At 45.4% G+C, this 22,803-nt stretch overlaps 1 protein-coding gene across 1 annotated transcript in view; it reads left to right on the top strand.

The window, feature by feature from the left end:
* The window catches only part of LOC118528487 (guanylate cyclase soluble subunit beta-2-like), a 49,899-nt gene that overhangs the window by 16,182 nt on the left and 10,914 nt on the right, over positions 1–22,803 (top strand). Inside the window, exons 3-8 of the mRNA XM_078069967.1 lie at positions 724–818; positions 13,523–13,683; positions 18,000–18,099; positions 18,953–19,159; positions 20,157–20,261; positions 21,497–21,600. Coding sequence (XP_077926093.1) covers positions 724–818; positions 13,523–13,683; positions 18,000–18,099; positions 18,953–19,159; positions 20,157–20,261; positions 21,497–21,600 — 772 coding nt within the window. The remainder of the gene's footprint in view (positions 1–723; positions 819–13,522; positions 13,684–17,999; positions 18,100–18,952; positions 19,160–20,156; positions 20,262–21,496; positions 21,601–22,803) is intronic.

Genomic DNA, 22,803 nt, shown 5'->3' with positions numbered 1-22,803 from the left:
TTCTTCAAACATTCTCTCTGCTGCCTTGGAGCCTCTTCACTCTGCCCAGAATGCTTGGCTTTGCCTATCCATCCTTCAGTCTCAGAGGAACCTCCCTTTCTCGGGGAAGCACTCCCTGCCCAGCCTCCTGTCCCGACTTGACGGAATTGCTAACTGCAGTTGAATGGTTCACATAAGGAGCGAGCCAAGAGGGTAACTCCCGGGTGAAGCCACTTTTCACCGGGTTTGGCTAACTGTTACAAGACTAAAGTCCACCCATAACTCCTAAAACATAGCTAACCATGTTTCAAAACAGTGAGATTCGCAAGCAGCTGTTCTCCTTGCTTCAGAGCATGAGGCTCTGGGACCTCTGAGTTCCATGTTCACTAGTGTGTGTTGGGTTCTTAACATGCGCCAAGCACAGTACCTCCTGCTGGGGCTTCAAAGATCAAAATAAGTCACAAGCCCATGCTCAAGGAGCACAGTCTAGGGGGGAAGACTAATAATCTTGATACCAACTAGGGAAACACATAGCCTACTGTGGATCCTTGAGAAGGGAGCTCTTGGCCCAAACTGGGGTCCAGGGAAGACTTCTTGGAGGAGTTGACACCTAAACACTCCATGGCCTCCCATTCCTGATGATCAAGAGTGTGATCTTATATCTTACTCGGTCAGTGGGTATATCCTGGAGGCAGAGCTCCGGTTAGTTGCTGGGTTTTCATTGCCCCTTGATTTCTCTTTCAGAGCCTCTGCAGAAGTGCAAGATGCCTTCATGACCTACACAGTGTATGATGACATCATCACCATTAAGCTCATCCAAGAGGCCTGCAAAGTTCTGGGTAAGGAGGAAGAGGGCTTGTTTTGGTGTCTTAGGGCTGTCGTACTGAAGTACAACCAGTTTCCATCATCCACAGTCGTTCTGTTAAGTCCCTGCGAACACTGAGTTAGCAATCCTGAGCCATTGCTCTGAGAAGGACAGGCTAGGTTCTGGAGAGACTTTGGTCACATTTTCATCAACCGATAACTATATACCCTTGTTTTGGGTGTTTCTGTTTCGAGATCCCTTATTTCATATATATTGTTATTAACATCAGATGTGTGGGCAGGAGCACTATAACTCATACCTGAAGGAAGCTTCTCTAACACACATCTTTTGTCTGAAAGGCACATCACACCCTTCTTGTACTTAGGAGCACTAGGCAGCACTTCAACATTGTTCTTGGGGCATTTTCAGCAGCACAATCACCCACAAAAAAGCACAAAAATGTAAAAACATAGCGCGAAGTGGATTGCAAAAAGGCCACTTAATTTAGAGTATGAGAGATGAGACAAGAATGCAGAGCACTGCCTCATTTGACCTTTGCTAGAAACGTGTGTGTTGGGGGAGCTCCAAGTTTTTGCCACTGCACCTGCTCTTGAATGACTGCAAATGCTCTGTGGGACTGATTTTGGGCTTGCAGATTCATTTTAATGAGTGGGTCAGTTTGCAGATATGGGATCTGCACATGATGAGGCTCGATGGTACCACAAACTGGGTACTTTAAAACAAGGGAAATCTATTCCCTCATAGGGAATAGGTCAGGGGGCTGGAAACCTGAAATCAAGGTGTCAGCAAGGCCATGCTCCCTGGAAGGCTCTAGGGAAGAGTCCTTCCTCTTGCAGGTTCTGGTGGTCCAGGTGCTCCCTGGGGCAGCATAACTCCACTCTCTGCTTCCATCTTCTCCCCGTGTGTCTATGTCTCTATGTCCAAATCTCCTTCTTCTTATATATAAGGACCCTGGTCGTATTGGATTTAGGGCCGACCCTAATCCAGTTACCCACCCTTTCCATTTGAGTAGCCTAAAGCTTCTCACAGCCAAAAATCATGAATGTCACTCTGAGTTTCATCATCTGTACCACCACTCTCATGGGTGGCCTTGATGATGGCCTTGACAGAGGTTGTAAGACCTTTGAAATGGATCATCATGATTACCTCTGGGTGTTGTGGGGAACAGCTTTGGGAATCCTCTGAGGCCAACCACACTCGTGTTTATCTGGAAATAGAGGTGGTGTGTTTTGTGGAGGTGTTGAGGGCCCTTCTTCCCCATCTGCTCTGCCATGGGATGTCTTCCCATCTATCCAGAAATGAAAATGCCATTGACAGGGTCATAATGGGGGGCCCAATGTGGATGGTCCCACTTACAATGCACCTCTACTTCCAGGATGATTCCTCGCACAGATGTATCAGCAAGGGATGGTTTATTATATTAACTTGCTCACTCCCCAGGCCTGGATGGGAAGAGGTTCAGGACAAAGTGAGAATACAGTTCTGCCTCTTTCTAGTTTAATGACTGAGGACAAGTTACTTACTCGGTTATAGTTTTCTCATTGGTCTACGAGAATAATATCTACCCGTCAGAGTTATTTTGAGGATTAAATGAGATGATATATGTGAAAATGTCAAATGGGCTATCTGGCATAATAACGGCTTTCAAAATATATTTCTTTCTTTCTTTCTTTCTTTCCTTCCTTCCTTCTCTCTATATTCATTTCCTATTTCTCAATAAGGTTCCACTTGGAGGTTCCAAGTGGACATGGATTTTGGTGGAACACTTCAAACCAGTCACCCTCCTTTCCTTTACCCTTCCTTCTCACCAGCACGGAGCACATAGTAAGCTGGGGCCTGGGGAGGAAGGAGTTTCTACTGTCCCAGGCTCCAGGGGGCTTGTGCAGGAAGGTGAGAGAGTCCCCTGGTGCTTCCAGGTTCTTTGATGACATCCCTCTTTAGGTCCCAGTTGGACTTCCTTTGCCTATTCTTATAGGCACTGTGGCTTTGGGTCATGTTGAGATGGCATCTGGGGATTACTGCAGGCAGACTCCGTGTCAGCATCCTCTGCCTGGCCCCCAAGACCCTGGGACAGAATTGTTGCAGGTGTGGGTGAGGCTCGGGAGCTCAGGGCCTTCAGGCTGGATCCGGTACAGCCCCCAGGGGCTCAGGCAGCTGGGGCTGTGGTTTCCAGCTGTTTTTCCTGGAGTCTCTGAGGGCCCAGCAAGTGGCCTTCTGTCCTCAGGACCTCCTCCAGGGGTGGTCACAGGTAAAAGCCCGCCCTAGGCACGTAATAGTGCTGGAGAACGTACCAGGGCAGTTAGGTAACGCTAAGCCTGCAGACAGGTGGCTTCTCCAGAATGCAGATGTGTCAAGTGCTGATGTTGGACGAGGCCCTGAGTTTGTTTCTCTTTCCTCTGAATATCAGAGAAATTCTCTGATTAAAAAAAAAAATAAATCGTGCCAGCTTTAACCCCATGCCCATGATTTTCCCCTTGGTTCCACATGGCAGTTTGACACCCACGTCTCTTCTCACGGTTTCCTGGTCATTTCCTGGATGCAGAAAACCTTTCAGGTGTCTGCATCGGGGAGAAGCCCCAAATCTCTGCAAAGCTGGGAGGGGGAAGCTTTTGAGGCTCAGGGAGCTGAGCTCCTGGTCACTTGCCAGCCACACCTCCTAACAGAACTAGACAAGGTTGTGTCTGAGACTGGACATCAGGTACAGGAATGAAACGTTCATTGGCTCCTTCAGCTCCTGGAGCTCAGGCTCCAAGGGCAGCAACATGTCCTGGATGCCTTCTAAAGCCGCTGCACAGCCTCGTTCTGCAGTGGTCCTCGGGAGGCAGGCAGAGGAGGAGGGCCGACAGGGCTCACGGGGTGTCCCAGAATCACAGCTGAGCACCCACCACCGCTCCCCCCTTCCAAAGAGCTTCACAGAGTTTCTAGGAAAAAGAGGGGCCAGGGTCTGGGTAGCATCAGCGGCACCTGCGAACGCGCCACCTCTACCCTGTCTGACCTCTTTAGGGGCTCCTAGACCCCTTTGCCTCCCCGGCAGCGGATGCCAGGGGAAATTTATGCAGCGTTTGGGCTATCCCAAAGCGGGTAGAGTCAGGACTTCAGGAGGAGTCTGACCCCAGCTGTGTACTGTTTAGAGTGCTGTGCTGCCCGCCCTGGCCTGGGAGCCTGGAGACCCACCTTCTAGACCCAGCTCCCCGCGTAGGCAGCAGGCTTCTTGTCCTTCACGCAGCAGCTCGCCCGCTCCAGAGTGAGCCTCTCGGCCTTCTTGTTTAACACACCTGCCGAAGAGATTATCTTCTTAGACATTGCTTTTTAATATTTTAAAACATGTGATTATGGCATTATACATGCTTTTCAAAGCATGAGGGCAGACGCCTTCCTTATTCTGATTTGCTCATAGGCGAGGCCTGGCCCTTACCCAGTGCGGCAGGCTGGCCCTGACTCTGAGTGGGGGCTGCTGGGCGCCGGGCAGATCTGCATGTAGAGGGGCCACCTTTCTCCCAGCTAAGTCGGGGGAGCGTCCGGTTCCTTTTCTCCCACAGAAAGAATAAAAATCACGAGGTGGGAGGTGACTCTAGACTTGACCCAAAAAGCTGGAGTTTTGACAGAGCTTAGGACATAAAAGAGCAACAGAGCTTGAACCGGATGGTGGGATAAAGCTCTCCTTCATTCTTTCCTTGATTTTCTTTCAAGGGATCCCAGAAGCAGGAGGCTGTAGTGGCGACATCATGCGGGCTCCGTTTGGTTCCGAGCCCTCTGCCAAAGGGCGTCTTGTCCACGTTCTAGAAGGAGCGCCAGGGGTTGGATTCTGCTCTGGCATGCAGATGTGTGACCTTGGGCCGGGGATAGAAATTCATGGAGAGTTGATCTCCTCCTCAAAAAGAAATCATACTGACTTCAAATGGTCATGGGAAGGAAGGAATGAAACAGACAACAAACATGAGGCACTCAGCAACATGTGGGGACCAAAGTAGGTGCTCAGCAAATGTCAACTGAGTCTGACAGGGGTGGCAGAGGCATTTCTATGTTTGGTGTCTCTGGCTTTTGTCCCTTAGAAGTAGGGCTAAGCTTGGCTGTTCGCCTTAAATGGCTGTAGTATAATGTTCTGGGCCCTCTGAGCAGTGACTGGTAAACCACACACAGCCCATGGGCCAAATCTGGCTCCCTGCCTGTTTTTGTAAGTAAAATTTTATCGGAACTCAGCCGTGCCCACGTGTTTACATACTGTCCAGGGCTGCTCTTGCACAGAGCTGAGGCACTGCAGCAGAGCCCTGGAAAACTGAAAATATTTACTATTTACCCTTTGCAATTGTCACCGAATGCTCTGCAGAACGGATCTTCTTCAAGATTTTTTTAAATCCCTTTTTACTTGAGAACCGCTATGGACCAAATTATATTCAACCCCCACCACATTCCTATGTTGAAGCCCTAACCCCTGATGTGATGGTATTTGGAGATGGGGCCTTTGGGAGATAACTGGGTTCCCATGAGGTCATGAAGGTGGAATCTTACGATGGGAGTAGTGCCCTTATAGGAAGAGGTCTCAGACCATTGGCGCTCTCTCTCAGGAAGCATGGGCATGTAGTCTTTCTCTCTCTCTCTCTCTCTCACACACACACACACACACAAATCCCCAGCCCCACATCGTGTGAGGACATGGTGAGAAGCCAGGAAGAGAACTCCCTCTAGAACCTGACCACATCGACACTTTAATCTTGCACTTCCGGCTTCCAGAATTCTGAATAAATAAATTTCTGTGTTAAGCCCCCAGCTCATAGTATGTTGTTACAGCAGCCCGAGCGGACTGGTGCAGGAACTTGAGAAAGTTTTTACAACTCCAGAAAGAACAATTTCCTGTGTCTAATATCACACCCAGGCCATTTTGTAACTGTGTGTGATCATGAACACCGTTTGGGGTGGCCAGTACCATTAGCAGAGAGATGCCTTCCCATACCCACCCCTCATGCTTTCATAATTCCAGACCAACCAATACATTTGGAAGCAGCAATGATTTTATAGACTTTTGTAGATTTTATAGTGTGTGGGGCTTTCTACCAAAAGCCAAAGTCTATCACTGTGATTTCTAACTTCTTGTTGCTTATCCCAGTAATATCTCTTGGCCTATACCTGAAGGGGTATATAAGTACGGTGAGTGCATTTTCAAATAAAAAGTTGGGATGTGGGATGCCTGGGTGGCTCAGTCAGTTAGCACCTGCCTTTGGCTCAGGTCATGATCTCGGGGTCCTGGGATCAAGTCCCGCATCAGGCTCCTTGCTCAGTGGGAGCCTGCTTCTCCTGCTTGCTGCTCCCCCCACTTGCACACGCTCTTTCTCTCTCTCTCTCTAACAAATAAATAAAATCTTTAAAAGAAAAAGGTGGGATGCAAAATTGAGTAAATACATGCATGCGTCTTGGAGTCAGGATGGCTCTGGGAAACATGGGCTGTAGGTTTCTCTCTCTCTCAATATATACATGCACATAAATATATACACACACACATACACACTGATATATATATTCCATGAGTCAGAGAGAGCATGGCCCTGCCAGAAGGCAGTCCACAGGAAGGACATTTAACTGTTTAACAAAATACACTGGTCAGTTGAGACAAACTCTTCTCTCAGACAAAGAAAAAAGCTCGCTCAGTTACCACTCGTCAATGCTTTGCTTTCCAAGTGAGCTCCAGAATGTAATTTCCCTACCTTTAAGCAAATTGTTGGGACTTTTCCAGACCACTCTGCCACTGCATAGCTCTGTGCTTTCAATGAGCATAATTCAGGATGGGACCAGATGGCAGGTTAAGCATTGCATAAGGAATTGTCTGTGTATGAATAAGTGCCTGCTTAGTGTGTAAGTGGGTTATTAGTGATCTGAAGTGACAAAATGCAAACCACTACACAACAGCCATGTGGCACAGCTGTGTCAGTCTAGACTGCTTGCTAAGAAACCAATAGTCAAACACGTTTCAACAGTTAGCTACCGGCGAATGCCAACGAGCCTTCTCGGCACTTGCCTCTTTTATAATAAGAGTAACAATGTAAAATTGACAGGGTCCCGAAATCAGGCATTATGACGTTTGATCTTTACCATGACCCTCTGAGGTGGGACCAGTAACCCTGGAAAGGTGACCACCTGAGGTTGAAGACTTGAACTCTGGCATGTGGACTCTGAGCCCCGTGCCCAAGCGCACAGACCGGAGGAGAAGCTGACCGGGGGGCACGGGCTCTCTAGCAAGGACTTTGGGATCAGAGAGACGGGGGTGAACCCCTGGCTGTACCGTCCCGTAATAACTAACACAACCTGGGGCAAACTCCCCATCGGTAAACAACCATGAAACCTATGGCCCTTACCTCAGAGGGCCCGTCCGAAAGATGAAGTACAGTAACATGAGCCAAGTACCTAACACAGAGCAGATACTCCACAAAGCTGACCCTCGCCCTGTCCCCCTCCCCCGGCCTTACCCAGGAGGCCACTGGTTGGGTCAAACGCTCTGTTCCAAGGTTTGCTGGGAAGCAGGCACCTTGTTACCTGCTTCATCGCTGCAGAGGGCCTCCCACCTGAGCTGGTGTGATCTATGGCCCAGCTTCTTTTTTCTCTATGCCCTGGTAAACGTACTGCTGCATCTGGACCCCGACCCTCCCAATTTAAAGTCTGTTTCTTCCTTGCAACCTATTGTACTCACATGGGTAGCTGTTTCCTGCTTTTTTTTTTTTTAAAGATTTGTTTTTTGAGAGAAAGAGAGGGGTGGAGGAGCGTGCACAGCATGAACATGAGCACCAGTGGGGTGAGTGGGGGAGGGGCAGAGGGAGAGGGAGGAGCCGATCCCCGCTGAGCAAAGAGCCCGATATGGATGTGGGGCTGGATCCCAGGACCCTGGGATCATGACCTGAGCCAAAGGCAGATGCTTAACCACTTAACCGACTGAACCACCCAGGCGCCCCCTCCTGCTTTTAAGCTCCTTCCTCCTACTTACAAAAGATTTCTCCTACCTATTATCTCATACCTGGCTTAGGTGATATTATTTGAGAAGGAGAATATTCTAGATGAATGGCTTTTTCAGATATCTGAAGCTTATTCCTTTGGATACATAAGCCTTGGGGAAAAATTACCCATTTTTGATGGAAAATTTTCTAAAATGTACTGCATACACATCCCTGTCTTGTGGGAGAACACATGCTTCTCTGGGCCCCTCAGGTGGGTCACTATGAGGAATAGCTCTTGTTCCCCGTATCTGGGTGATGGGAGGTGGGCCGGGGTCTTGGAGGGGCAAACCTGAGTGGGCCCTGTGCCCATAAGGCCCAACATAGGCAGCTGTGGCTCTGTGACATTCTTCTGCCTGTCAGCCCTCACTCAGGGGTTAGCAGGTATCCTGTCCCCCAGCCCTGGACAGCCCACCTCGGCTCTTTCCAGTCCCTTGAGCCATCACCCAGGAAGAAGTCAACATTTCCTGGTGATGCTGAAGAGCCAGGCTTGTTGAGACAGAAAATTTGAGTTTAGACATCATTCCAATCGAAAAGCTACTTAAAAGGCTCCATACCGCTTCTGGGAAGCCAAGCACCTCGAAAATGGACACCTCCTGAGAGTGATTTTCCCGCCAACAAAGAAGCCTTCCATTAAAAAACAAAACAAAAAACCAAACAACCCTTTTAATAGAATGTCTGTCTGTCTGTCTCTCTCTCTCTCTCTCTCTCTCACACACACACACATACACACGTAGAGAGAATTGTATATTCAAGCACTTGTGTCCCTCACCCAGCTTCAATAATTATTAATATTTCACCAATCTTGTTCCATCTCTCTGGTCTCTCCATCCTTTTTCTGGTTTTGTTTTTCCTGGAATATCTTAAAACAAATCTCAGGTTTCCCATAATTCTACCCATAAATATTTCAGTATGAGTCTCTAACAAGATAAAGACATTTTAAAACATAATCATAATGCCTTGATTATACCTAACAAAATTCATAATATTACAGAGGCCCAGAATCCAGCTGTCTCTCAGCTGGCCATGGAGAAATGTGGTCTTTGTGGTCTTTTTATATTAGATTTACTAAGGTCTTTTCAGGACAATCAGCAAAAACTTCTATTTTGACGTAATTTCAAACTCACAGGAGGTTTGCAAGAATAACACAGAGATTTCCCATATACTTTTCATCCATATTCCCCAAATGTTAGCATTTTACTATATTGGCTCTATCCTTCTCTCTGTATCTATAATTTTTTTTCCTGAATCATTAGTATGTTGCAGATATGATGTCTCGTTAGCCCCAAAAATTCTCTTACATAACTACATTATAACTATCAAACTCAGGAAATGAACGTGTATGTAGGGCTATTATGTAATCTACAGACGTTATTGAGATTTTTCCAGTTGTCCCCGTGACATCCCTTAGAACAAAAGAAAACCTTGGATCGTGGCAGTTGTCACATCTCTTCCATCTTCTGACATCTGGAACAGTCCCTGGGTCTTTCTTTGGGTTTTATAACATTGCAATCTTTGGCAAGTTCTGGTCAGCTATTTTATAGAATGCCTCTCAACTCAGGATTATCTGATATTTCCTCTTGATTCAATTCACGTTGTGCTTTCTTGGCAGGAAGACCACAGAAGTGATGTTTTGTCCTTCCCAGTTCATCATAGCAGGGGGCATATGATGTCCACCTGTCCCATTGTCCCGTTATTGGTGTTAACTTTGATTGCTTGGTTAAGGTGGGACCTGTCAGGTTTCTCTACCACATCATTCCTGTCATTCCCTTTGTAATTAGTAGTTTGTGAGAAGATACTTTTAGACTATGCAAATATCTAGTTGCTTCTCAAACTCCTCCCTCCCCAGTTTTAGTACTCATTGGTGATTCTTGCCTGAAGCCATAATCACGGTGGTGGCCAAATGGTATATTGTTTCTTTTACATTTATTAGTTGGATTTCTACTGGAAAAGAAAGGATTTTCCCCTCTTTCCCATTTATTTATATCAATATGAACTCTTGATTATGATTTTTTAAATAGGTTGTGATCCTTTGATTTCATTATTTCTTTTGATGCTCAAATTCTCCAAGATTTAGCCAGTGGGAGCCCCTTTAAGCTGGTCCCATTGTCCTTTTGACACATCGTCATTCTTTGATTATTTCTTTACTTTCTGGTGTGACTAGATGTTGTAGGCTTGTCTTATCCTTTCTCTGCCCCAGCCCTGAAATCTACCATTTCTCCAAGTAGCCCTGAACACACACACATCCACCCATCCATCTAAAACCATGATGGGTCTTTTTGTCTATTATGGTAGATTTGCTAATCTACCCCACAGACTTCATTCTGTTCTTTCCCTCTCCTTAACTGTAACTTCCTTCTCACGCAGTGAGGAACTTGTTCCCCATTTTTCACAATATATTTACTTATATGCTTAATCCTCAAATGTTCAGAAAGTCATTTCAAAATTGCTTACCAACACCATTGTGGGAAGGAAACCTACTAACTACAGTCAAATATTTATTTAAAGTTTGTTTGTTTGTTTCTGGGTTTAGCCTGAAGACAGAGCAGTGTAAATACTATGTTCAAATGTTACTGGGTTAATTTTTTTTCCTGGGTAATTAGATTATTCAGAACTGTTCTGTTCAAATACTATTCTGTTAATCTGTTTCTGTTTGTATTCTATCTCAGGGCTTTCCCTATCCTCATTGACTGGATTTGTTTTCTTTATTTTCAGTATATGAGTCATTAACATGATTCCCCAAACCAGAACTGTCCAAAAAATTATGCTCAGAGAAATGTCAGTCCCCCACCCTCCACAATTTTTCTAACCTTTCTGCCTCATTCCCACCAATGCCCTGTAGGTAAGCAATCTCAATAGTCCCTGATTTATCCTTCCGGTGTTTCATTTTGCACAAATAAGCAGATAAATGCATATTTCCTTATATCCCATGATTTGTTACACAAAAGATAGAATACTAAGCCTACTACAGATTCTCCTTTGCCCTATCCAAACATATGTTAAGGCACCTATGGCTCTTTTAGTTTTTACATCTTCTTGCCATTTCCTATATATCCCTGACTCCCTGTGACTTAGAGAATTCACAGAATCCTAAATTCACTGAGCTGAAACTGTGTAACAACACAACACAGGCATTGGTCTTTAAAAGTTACCTTTGTCCTCTGCTAGACAAGCATTCTCAACCAAGAATCCGAGAAGAAGCCCCAAACCCAGCACGGATGGAAGACGCCGCACCCAAACCCGAGATCCATGTTCAAGCAACCATTAGTCTCTGAACCAGCTGGCCTTTCCTATTAACAGAGCTGCGTGCCCAGGAACAAAATAACCAGGGTCCGGAAAAAGCATCTTCATGGATTTTTGTAGGTTTACAGATTTAAGAGAAAAGTCAAGCAGGTAGTCTTTCTACACAAGGCTGCCACTGTCACTTTGCTATACCTTGCTTGGCTTGCAGACAGCCCCGTCCTCCTGAGCGTGGTCCCCGGGAGAAGGAGGCCTCTGGGATCTGTGCTTTCCTGGCTGGTAACAGGATGCACCTGCTCAGCACTCTAGCCCGGGGGACACACAGCACAGCTGTTTTTTCTCAGTTTGAATAAGCTAGATTTAGCAGGAAAGGAGGGGGAAGGGGGAAAGAGAAAAGAATGATTCCACACCTGTCCATGTACTTTTCAGGAGTTCTCCCAGGGACTCATAAGCAATGGAAAGGACTTGAGTGGAATTTATTTCAGTTCTTTGGGGCTTAGCATGTGGCTCGTGATTGCTATTATACACAAGTCTGCCTTCGTCCAGGTCGGGATGGACCCACAAGCAGAGAACGCAACAGAGGCAATTAACACAGGCCAGTCCCACCTTCCACTCTGCCGTCCCAAGCTTTGTCTAGATTCAGAAGACCTGGCTAGTGTATTTTTGGAATGTATGTATAACTCATCCCTGATAAGACCAGACCAACTCAGAACAGGAGTCTGTCCTGCTCAGATTGCAAAACAATTATCTGCCCAAGAGTCTGGGTGTGAACAATGAGTCGTAGGGAATCTGCTTCTCTGACCATCTCAGGAAGCAAGTAGAGGCTGGGAAGTGCCCAGACCTCCTCTGATCCCCTGCGCCCCCCGCCCCGCAGGAATTGTTCTTAGATAGCGCAAGAGACCTGGAAACCCCTTGCTGTGAATTCCAGATCCAGCCAGAGCATCACAGGGCCCTTCAAGGATCCAGCCAGGGATTGTGGTGATGGTGAATTCCGCAGGTCTCCCGTGAGCCTGGGCATTCCAGACCTTGTCCCAGCCCCCGAGACCTACCAGAGTCACCACACCACAGTACATAAGAGAATGTTCTCTCACAGATGCGCCAGGCCACAGCATCCAGGAATGCCCTGTCTCCCGTGTCCGTGATGACAACCCATAAGCAGTCTCACCCTGGAGGAGACCTCTTGTTTCTTTGCTGCTCCAGAGACTGTGGGATGTGGTATAGAAATCCCTGAATTTAGGGCACCTGGGTGGCTCAGTCGTTAAGCGTCTGCCTTCAGTTCAGTTCATGATCCCAGGGTCCTGGGATCCAGCCCTGCGTTGGGCTCCCTGCTCTGCAGGAAGCCTGCTTCTCCCTCTCCCTCTGCCTGCCGCTCGCCCTGCTTGTGCGCTCCCTCTCTCTATCAAATAAATAAATAAAACCTTAAAAAAAAAAAAGAAATCGCCAAATTTAGAGTTAGAGCCTCTGCCTCTGGTTTGGGTCAGTTCACAAAGATGACTCAATTTCAAAAAGGGGACACCTCACCTGTAATAAAGGGGATGTGATAATAAGATTAGCTAGCTTACAAGGTTTTGGCAAGTGCCGAGCAAAATATTTGGTGATTTTGATTAATGAGTACTTAATGATTAATGAGTGTTTCAGGAACCATAAAATATTCTTTAACAAAGACTCCTGCCTCAATAAAGCGAACCATCACGTTCTGTCTATTGCAACAGTGCAGAGAGCGGTGGCAGCCCAAGCGAAGGACAAATCTACCCCCAGGTATTTATCAAGCACCTACTTCATGTCTGGCACAGGAAATGTGTAGAATGAGGTCATTGCCCCTCAGAATTATCACATGGTTGGGAAGAAAATAAAATGCAACACTTAGGAAGAGTCCTCAGGGTGACGTGGGATATTCAGAGAGATCTTTATGGAGGATGCGATGTGCAAAGTGCACCCCACAGGGAAACGGGGACGGGGAGAGGATGAGCGAGAAAGGGGAAGTCATTGCAAGCATTTGGCATCATCAAGGTAAGTTTGTCAGTACTGCTTCTTAGTTGCGGTAGTAGTTCTTTCTCGGAGATTGCTTTTTATTTCACTTCAAGGCCATTGGATTAAAGATGTCTAGCGCTGGTAGAGGAGACTGCAGAGGGCCAGACACCGCCCTGCCCAGAGCGAAGCTCGTTCTGGGCTCCAGAGTCAGCCAGCGTAGGGATCCGACAGCTTCCCGTCCCCTTCTGGACCGTAGAGGAATTGCCGCCGTGGGGGCCACAGAAAAGCCTGGGGTACGGTTAGGAGAAACTCGCGCTCGGTGCCAGGGCTCTACTCTTCCTCACGGTGGCGCCGCGCCAGAGACGTTATGGGCATCTTACTGCCCAGGAAAGTGAAACCTGTGGGAGCCGCTCGGTAACGTCTCACACAGGCAGGATTTGAACCCTTTGGAGATGAAGGAAGACCACCGGAATGAGAAGGAACACTTTGCCGGTGCTTTTATTTTGGGCCTATGCTTTGGGTTCCACAGGTGGGTCCATGGAAGCCATTCTGAAGCTCTTTGGAGAATACTTCTTTAAATTCTGTAAGAAGTCTGGCTACGACAGGATGTTACGGACACTGGGAGGAAACCTCACGGAGTTTATTGAAAACCTGGATGCCCTCCACAGTTACCTCGCACTATCTTATCAGGTAAGGCTCTCTGAGGCCGGTCTTGGTGGCTCTAAGGGGAAGCAAACGCCTGAGGCAGTTCTGGGTCATTGCCCCCCACCCCCACCCCAGGAGGAGTGCAGGTGCAGGGGGCGGGCAGAAGCCTTGGTGCGCGGTGTCAGGAGTTCTCTGAGGGAAGGACTGGACAACGAACGCCTGTTGGCCACTTTTATAAGCTGGCCGGCAGCTGTCAAAGAAGGACAAGCTGAAGAGGGCGGCTTTGTGACAGAGGGCAGCCTATTCCGATAGTCGCTGGTGTGGCTCTGGAATGAAATCTGGAAGATTGGGGCGCCTGGGTGGCTCAGTCATTAAGCGTCTGCCTTCGGCTCAGGTCATGATCCCAGGGTCCTGGGATCGAGCCCCGCATCGGGCTCCCTGCTCGGCCAGGAGCCTGCTTCTCCCTCTCCCACTCCCCCTGCTTGTGTTCCCTCTCTAGCTGTCTCTCTCTCTCTGTCAAATAAATAAAATAAAATCTTTAGAAAAAAAAAATCTAGAAGATTGATCACAGCGGGAACAAAGGCAGGGAAACAATCAGGTTTCAGTGGATTTGCAAAATCGCTCCTCAGGTTTCCTGGCCTGGATGGAGCTGATAAATAGCTTCTGCAGCCAGATTCATTTTTTTCCTGTATCAGAAGGAAGGATGGGACAGGGCCAAGAGCCAGAGTTGGAAACCATCCCGTGCTGAGTAACCCATGGGGTGACTGCCCGAGGGGTTAAGAAACTAATTTCCCTATTGGGATATATCCTCCTCGAGTTCTTTCCTTGGTTTTCTTGCTTGTAGGCATCATTGGAAATTCAAATGCCTAGACTTCCTTTTCTTTTTTAGAAAAGAAAATGCTTCATTAAAAAGGCAAAATGGCATTCACACATTTTTTGATAATAGCTTATTTTATATAAAATTGTTTATATTTATTTTTAGGACTCTTTGTAGTTTACCAAGCTCTTTCTTCCCTATTTTTATATTGAATGTTCATAACCACCCTTGAGGGGTTGTCATGAGGATAGAATGGGAATATATAAATGCTAAAGTGCCTCCTCAACCATAATGCACCCTTATGCGTGTTCAATGGGAAAATTAGTATTTTCTCAGTTTTTCACATAAGGAATAAGAAGCTTGGAAACCTTAACTGACTTCAAGTAGGATGAGTAGGTGGGTCTATCCTGTCGTTATCATGTGAACTACTCAAGGGCAGAGGGAATAGAAGGAGCTCCAGCTATGGGGTCAGATGGGCCTACCGACCAGCTTACTAGCTGTGTGGTGCTCTCTCTGGACCTCGAGTTTTTCACTTATTCATTTAATAAATATGTATTAAGCATCTACTCGGTGCCAAGCCCTTTTTGTAGGCATTGGGCAAACACAGAGACAAAAAGGAATAAATAGGAAAAAAAATCCTATCTCATATTATTGTGTGAATTATAAGAGATCACATGTGGAAGTCCCTAGCATCGTGGTCAGTCTAGAAAAGGCATTTCATAAATAATAAAAACTTCCTTCTTTTCCCTTTTCTCTCTGTTCAATATGGCCAGTTTAAAAATGACAATAATTTATATGGCAACTTCCTTTAAAATTTCTTAGCTAAAGCACGGCAATTAGGATACAAAGAAATACAGTTGGGCCCCTTCAATAATCTCCCATAAGATTTTTTATTTTATTTTATTTTTTTAAGTTTTTTATATTTTCTTTTTTTTTTTTTTAAGATTTTATTTATTTATTTGACAGAGAGAGACACAGTGAGACAGGAAACACAAATGGGGGAGTGGGAGAAGGAGAAGCAGTCTTCCCGCCGAGCAGGAGCCCGATGCGGGGCTCGATCCCAGGACCCTGGGATCATGACCTGAGCCGAAGGCAGATGCTTAACGACTGAGCCACCCAGGCGTCCCTCCCATGAGATTTTTTAATATAGCATCTTTCAGCTGAAAATTTGGCTAATACTTCAAGTCACAGTTCTGGAGGATGTTAATGTTCTCCCATTCATTCATTAAACCAAAAAAATATTATGCTCCAGATACTGTACTCACCATATTACTTCCTCTCTAATTACTGAATAAGGGTGGATAGGATTGAGGGTCTGAAGTCCCAGCCCATTGTTTGTACACCCAACTCCTACTATCTTTCCCCTGGGGGTAGTCATCTGTCATTCCTTCACGTGCCAAAACCAATGCTAAAGGATAGAACTTCTCAGGGGCACCTGGGTGGCTCAGTCGGTTAAGTGTCTGATTCTTTATTTTGGCTCAGGTCATGATCTCAGGGTCGTGAGATCGAGCCCTGCGTCAGGGTCTGTGCTCAGAGGGGCGTCTGCTTGAGATTCTCTCTTTCCCTCTGCCTGTGGCCCTTCCCCACTCGTGCGTGCTCTCTCTCTCTCTCAAAATAAATAAATAAAATCTTAAAAAAAAAAAGAATAGAACTTCTCAGGGTGTAAGTGAGGATATTTTGCACATGATGAGGTGAATAAAATATATAAATGTTGTAATATGCAAGTTGTAATAAAATACATGCAGTGATACCTGATAGCTAGCTATAGAGCTTTATACTGGGCAGAACATTATAGATTGTCTCTCTAGGCAAAAGTCAAATAAGATAATGCTGACTTTTCTTTATGTCTGCGTCCAGTGATCTGTCAGTGCCTTAAGGCATACATTTCTGATTATAGCTGTGCCGTTAATCTTGTTTTTTTAGCTAACTTTCATTGGGTGCTAATTATGAGGCAGATGTTGGGCTGAGTAATTTATAAACATTGAATTGTCCTCCTTACACCCCTAAGATGAGGTATTCTTATTTTTTCTCATGATGTAGATGAGAAAACAGGTCCAGAGAGGTCAAATAATCACCCCAAGTTGCCAGGTCGTGGTGGCCGAGCCAGGATGCAACCCCACAGAAGCCTGGCTCCCAAAGACCATGCTCTGGTCTTCTTCCCATTGTTTTCCCTTTGCCCTGATTCTCTACTTTCATAAAACCCTATTTTAATCAAGAAATAAAAGTATAATCTTACTATTCAGAGAGTTGGATAGACTGACTAGAAGAATTAAAAACACAGACTTTGAGAAGTGTCTCTGGGAAGTGGCTTAGGCTGGGGGTGAGGGGTGAGGGTGGAGGTGGTAGCAAGAGGGTGTGAATTTTTCATTTTACCCTTCTGGACTCTGTTATTTATTTATTTATTTTTCACTATGTAGGGCTTGGGTATAATTTTTTTAAATAACTTTTTAAAATATTTTTTTTCCTGTCTTATTATATGCTTTTTATATGTGCTGCCTCAAATCCTCTTAAGATTTAATCAAGATGTAAACATGCATATATACAAACGTATTTTCTCTATGTATATGCTTTTAGATTTTACATATATATATATATATATACATATTTGTTTTTAAAGGAACTCATTTTATTTTATTTTTTATTTTTTTTAAAGATTTTATTTATTTATTCATGAGAGACAGAGAGAGAGAGAGAGAGAGGCAGAGGGAGAAGCAGGCTCCCAAGGAGCAGAGAGCCCGATGCGGGACTCGATCCCAGGACCCTGGGATCATGACCTGAGCCGAAGGCAGACGCTTAACCATCTGAGCCACCCAGGCGCCCTAAAGGAACTCATTTTAACTGGAAACCCTCCCACCATAGAAGAAAGCGAAGATCTTGGTAGGAACCCACCTCACTAAATCTCTTCCCTCACTCAGACCACAGGCTGTAAGCCTGGGTGCTGAGCTGCCTACTAATCAATGTGGAGGGGGGAGGTTGTTTCTCTCAGGGGTTCCCCCAGGCAAAGTCTTCATCCTTATTTCTTGACATACATTTACCATGAGATGGCACATACTTGAATGTCCACATTTGTTCCCAGAGAAAGATGATCTCTTCTGATGTATCTTGATTTTCCAAATGTGCAACGTTACATTGCAGACGGCATTTTACTTCCATGATGAGAAATGAACTCTTCTCCAAATTGCTCTGAGCTCCTGATCTTTCTGAGGGTGAGGATGCCCATGGCCACTTGATCACAGGCCAAGCAGCTGGCCCCGTCTTGGAGTGTGGTTAGAAGCAGCACACATGGTAGGAAGGCTCACTGGGGTCCAAACATTGCTTTACCCTTACTTTACCTTTGACTCCACTGAGCCTGTTTCTTCCTCTTTAAAAGGAATATATATATATTCCTTTTAAATCCACCATGGTGGATTTTATGTGATTGGAAAGGGGTTGGAGATACAGTTTTCTAGGCTGTAATGGGTAAGTACTGTTGCACAAAAGCCTCAAAGGCATAATTTAAACAACTTGTGTTCACTGGGAGAAACATGTCATGTCTTCTGATTAGGAGATGAACGCACCATCGTTCCGCATGGAGAAAGGAGCAGATGGGAAAATGCTTCTCCACTACTACTCTGATAGGAGTGGTCTGCACCACATCATACCAGGTATGAGAATATCTTAACCGGTACCACAGTTATGAGGTCTCTGGAGTAAGGATGGTCTCCCCGCAAATTCTCCAGGATGGTTAATAGCCAGCCCAGCTCTTCCATAATCTGATTCTTTGCCATCTTGATCATTACTCCCAAAGTCTTTGGGCCATTAAAATAAGTTCCCAAAGTGCTAAAAGAAGGAATAATTTCCATTTTTATTTTAACATTTTAAACTACATGAGTATTTACATAGTTATGATAATTCTGCATATATTATTTTGTATCAACCTTTCTTTGTGTATTCAGCATTATGGAGAAAGCATCCTTCCATGCTTTCACATCGTCTTTGAAACCCATTTTCAATGGCTGAGTGATACTCTATATTGTAATTAACTAGTCCCCTATTGTTGAATTTTTAGTCGATATTACTCTTTTGCTATTCCTGTGGTGAACATCTTCATGCATGATTTTCCCATGCTTATATTATAACCCTAGGATAGATTTCCAGAGCACCTCTTTTTAAAACCCGATCCTTAATGCTTTTACAACTAAATTTTGTTTACAGTATTTCTAGAGTTTGTTTAGTGAGTTAATTGCCTTCCTGAAATAAACAAACAAATGAATAGATGCTGAACTAGAAATTAGAGTGGCAGGGCTATATTTGGTATCCAGACATATATAACTTAAACCTCTTCCCAGAAGTCATTTTATTTTTAATTTTATTAATCTATCATCTGCTGCCTGTCTTGATGCAGGGCCTGGGCTTAGTGAACTCTGGGATATTCATCTGAAGTCATATAACTTGATTACAAGTTTTGCTGACAAAACTGCCTCTTGCCATCCCCTACCATAAGGTGTCCTGTTGTAGGTGTCATTGAGGCTGTGGCCAAAGACTTCTTTGACATTGATGTGACCATGGATATCCTCGACATGAGTAAGGAAGAGGAGAGGACAGGAAAGAAGGAGGAGCATGTCGTGTTTCTGGTTGTGCAGAAGTCTCAGAGACAGATGAGAAGGGCAAAACCAAACAGGTTACAAGACAATCAGGACATCCAGAGAGACCAAGGGGTACTGGGTTTGCTATGTCTCCAGAAACACAGATCCTCCTAGTGGAGGTACCCAGTCTCAAAACAATCTATGCAAAGAACAGAACCAAATGGACCTTCTAATAGTGGATTTAAGGCAGAGTTTCTCAGTCTCAACACTATTGACATTTTGGGCCAGATAATTCCTTGTTCTGATGGGCTATGTTGTGCATGTTTCGCAGCATTCCTAGTTTACCCACTAGTTGCAGGTAGCACCCTGCTCCCCGACTCCTTAGTTGTGGGAATTAAAAATGTCTCCAGGGATCATCAAGGGTCTCCAGGGTAGGGACAAAATCATTCCTGGTTGAGAACTGCTGGGTTAAGAAAACTTGGATAAACATTGGGAATTTTTCAGGGATGAACTTTAGCCTGGAACATTTTCACCTCTGAAAACACCGATATGAAGCCCAGACATTTGGATTTGGTGGCTTATTTTGCAATCCTTCTAAAATAAATTGACCTTTCATGTCCTTAGCGCCCACTTCTATAGCTGGGGCCAATTACGAGTCTGGAGTCAATTCCTGATCCTGTGATTGGCTGCCTCAATTGCAACTTGTGCAGTGAACATTATCTTCTTAGGTCCTTCATATATTAGGTACACAGCTCTCTGTGTCCACATAGCTTATATAAATATCCAGATAATTCTGTGATTCCTGGAACACACAGTGTTTATATCTTAGAGCATTCAAAGCCCCCCTCAGAGTCCGTTCACTACGGAATCTTCAACCACAAGAAGAGAAGATGTTCACGTGTAAATTTTCTGCCAGTCCTATCTTGAGATTTGTAAAAAGTCCTTGTGGCCTTTGGCAGAGAAACGACATGAGGATTAACTAGATAAAAATCTTGGGGAATAACGAAGTCTTGCTAAAATTGACCTTGTAAGGCCTTGCTATTCCTCTGGTCCCAATTACAGCAAATGGGGCTTGTGCCTCTCTGGTCACATGACCAGACACACATGCTTCTCTCCCTGCCATCTGCAGGCCCCAGAGGCGGCTTTCCTTAGGATGAAGGAGAAATATTTGAGTGTCTCCGTTTGTCCTGTGAAGAAATCGCACTGGGAAATTGTGAGAAATATAGTCATGTTTGGAAAAGGTGAGTGGGCTGTTCTCCCGACCTTGGCTCTCAGAGCAGAATAGTTGCTTGGTGTACACAAATGGGGGCAAAGTCTTCTATGATTATGATGTCACTGATCTCTGCAGAGCTTGGCTTTGGCAGGCATGATTTTTAACTTTAAAACATCAGACTCTAACTTGCCTTCCTTCGCCCCTTTTATTTGTGCTGGGTGACACAGAGACACAATGTCCCCAGTAATCGGGGAAAGCCACTGGAGAGAGGATGGGCCTCAGTTCCAGTTGGTGACTGTGTTGAAAGGAAGGAGGACGAGCACCGACATATTCTCAAGAACAATGAATTTTCTATAGCTTCTCGGGCCTTCTGGACTGGGATGCATTTCTGGCCTAGAAGTCTGCAGTTAATAACCATGGTGTCCAGTAGTGCAAAGGACACTGGATCAGGAGCCAAGAAAGCAGATTTCTGGCTCTGTCCCTGAGGAGCTGTATGGCCCTGAACAAGGTCCTCCATCTTCTGCGTGAAAAATGAAGGCATCAGGCTCTGAAGGTGCCCTTGTTGACACCGAGCCTGTCTCATGGTCAGCACTAATGACTGAGCCAGAAGGAGAGCCCCGCCCCACTGGGAGCCCGGAGCTAGAGCCCTCCCCATCATGCCCCATGGGTCATGGTGACATGCATCTGGGAGGAGGTCTGCAGGGCTCAAAAGCCTGCATTTTGAGTCCCTCAAGCCATGGCAAGCGAGTCAAACACACAATTGACATCCTTTGTCTGGTAGATTTTCATATCAAAAAGGCTCCATTTCGAATCTCTACCCCCTGCCAAATAGGGCTGTTGGTTAAATTTTCATGTGCCACCCAAAACTGTCAGTCTAAAAAGCTCCATGGCAAATGTCCCTGACGCTGGGCCGGGCACACACGCTCTGCTTTGCTAGCTCATTGTCTGGCTGTCACCGTTTCAATGCCGGCTCTGTTTTCATGGCGAGACATACTCAATTGGCCCAGAAACTCTTCAGCAGCGGGCAGAAACTTGGCAGGGGGTGTGTGTGGGGGGGTGCTTCTCAACCCAGGAGCAAGTTTTCTGTTTGTTTTAATTTGGAAGAATTGCTGTGGCCATCTGGAGACGCTGAGGGAGCCTGTGATGGAGAGTGGGGACTGCTCTTGGCCCATGAAACATTTAAGACACTATCCTGAGCTCTGTTCTGTGCCAGGTTGGTGGTGTGAGCTGCTTGTGAACAGGACTCTCTTTTCCTACAACCAGGGCATCTCGTGAACACCTTTGTGCCAGTTTATCCCGAGCGGCTCTCGATTGAACAGAAGACGTTCTGCAATGCTTTTCCTTTCCACATTGTGTTTGATGAATCAGTAAGAGGCCCTTTCCCTCTGTAGCTTGGATTAGGGTTAAGCTGGGAAGGGAATATGTCATATAGTCTTTCATGGCTGGTGGGGACTTTCAAGTCCCTGAGAAGTCCCTAGGGTTTGGGAGACTAGGATTTAGCCTGGCATGACCATTGACTTTTCATTTTGGCATCCTCCAGAAACCAGAATGCAGGCTCTTCTCCATACGTAGGGGTCAGGAGCAGCACCAAGGGGTCTAGACTAGTGAGTGCACGGGAAGGTTTGTCATTAGAGAAAAAGGAAGTGACACCAAAGTTCATGCCACCAAGAGACGAAAGAACACAGTCAATAATGACAGGGTGAAATTTTAGATGTGACTCCTTGCCGTCCTTGTGGCCACTGTGGATGTCTCAATCCCACCAAGCTTCTCTTTCTGCATCTTTAAAGCAGGGGAGAGGTCTGTGCCAACTCATGCCACTGTTTTGTGGGAGTTGTGAGGATGACCATTAATGGAAAACGTTTGGTTGTTATCAATTTCCTTGGATAAAATTATGTCAATCGAATTGATTATGAGCTCACTTAAAGGGCAATTAGGCAAAATAAATTTGGTCAAAAATATCAGTTAAAATGGCTTCAGGTAATTGCGATTTTCTGTGATATTTATTTGAATGCAGAGACATGTTTGAATCATCACCTGCCAGTTGACTGCTGGATAAGGGTTCTATGAAATTTACTCATTTGAGGGTCAGCTCTGCTTGCGAAGAATTGATCTAACTGAGGAAATCAAACACTCCTGTAAGAAACAACTAGGGAATTATAAAGCAATGTGCTCTGGTGTTTCCCTAGTGTCATGAGGATATTATTATCGCTACCATTAATGTTTTAAATTCTGATGTATTTTAAAACTCCTTTTTCTTTTTAAGTTTTGGGTGTAGAATAACAGAACAGAAATTTAATGGTAGTTATTCTATAATGTTAAGTTGACTTCTGTAACCTAACAGACAGCCCATGGTTAGTGACGTTGTTTTCTGAGGCAGCTTGTGTAGACATTGGACATTTTATGTACAGGATACTCATTTTGCTTCTTCCTTCTGAGTGTTCCCTGGAGATAGCAGGGAAAGATGTCTCCTCATGTCTGTGATGGACTCCTTCACCCAGGCCTGGGTGTCAGATCTAAGCTACAGAATTTGCTAGTTTCTTTATTAATGAATTCTAAAGGGAGGGAAGGGG

Source organism: Halichoerus grypus, chromosome 4 (genome assembly GCF_964656455.1).
Source record: "Halichoerus grypus chromosome 4, mHalGry1.hap1.1, whole genome shotgun sequence".
Classification (NCBI taxonomy): domain Eukaryota; kingdom Metazoa; phylum Chordata; class Mammalia; order Carnivora; family Phocidae; genus Halichoerus; species Halichoerus grypus.
The sequence above is the reverse complement of the archived record's forward strand: the minus strand, read 5'-3'. Positions and strand labels throughout refer to the sequence as shown.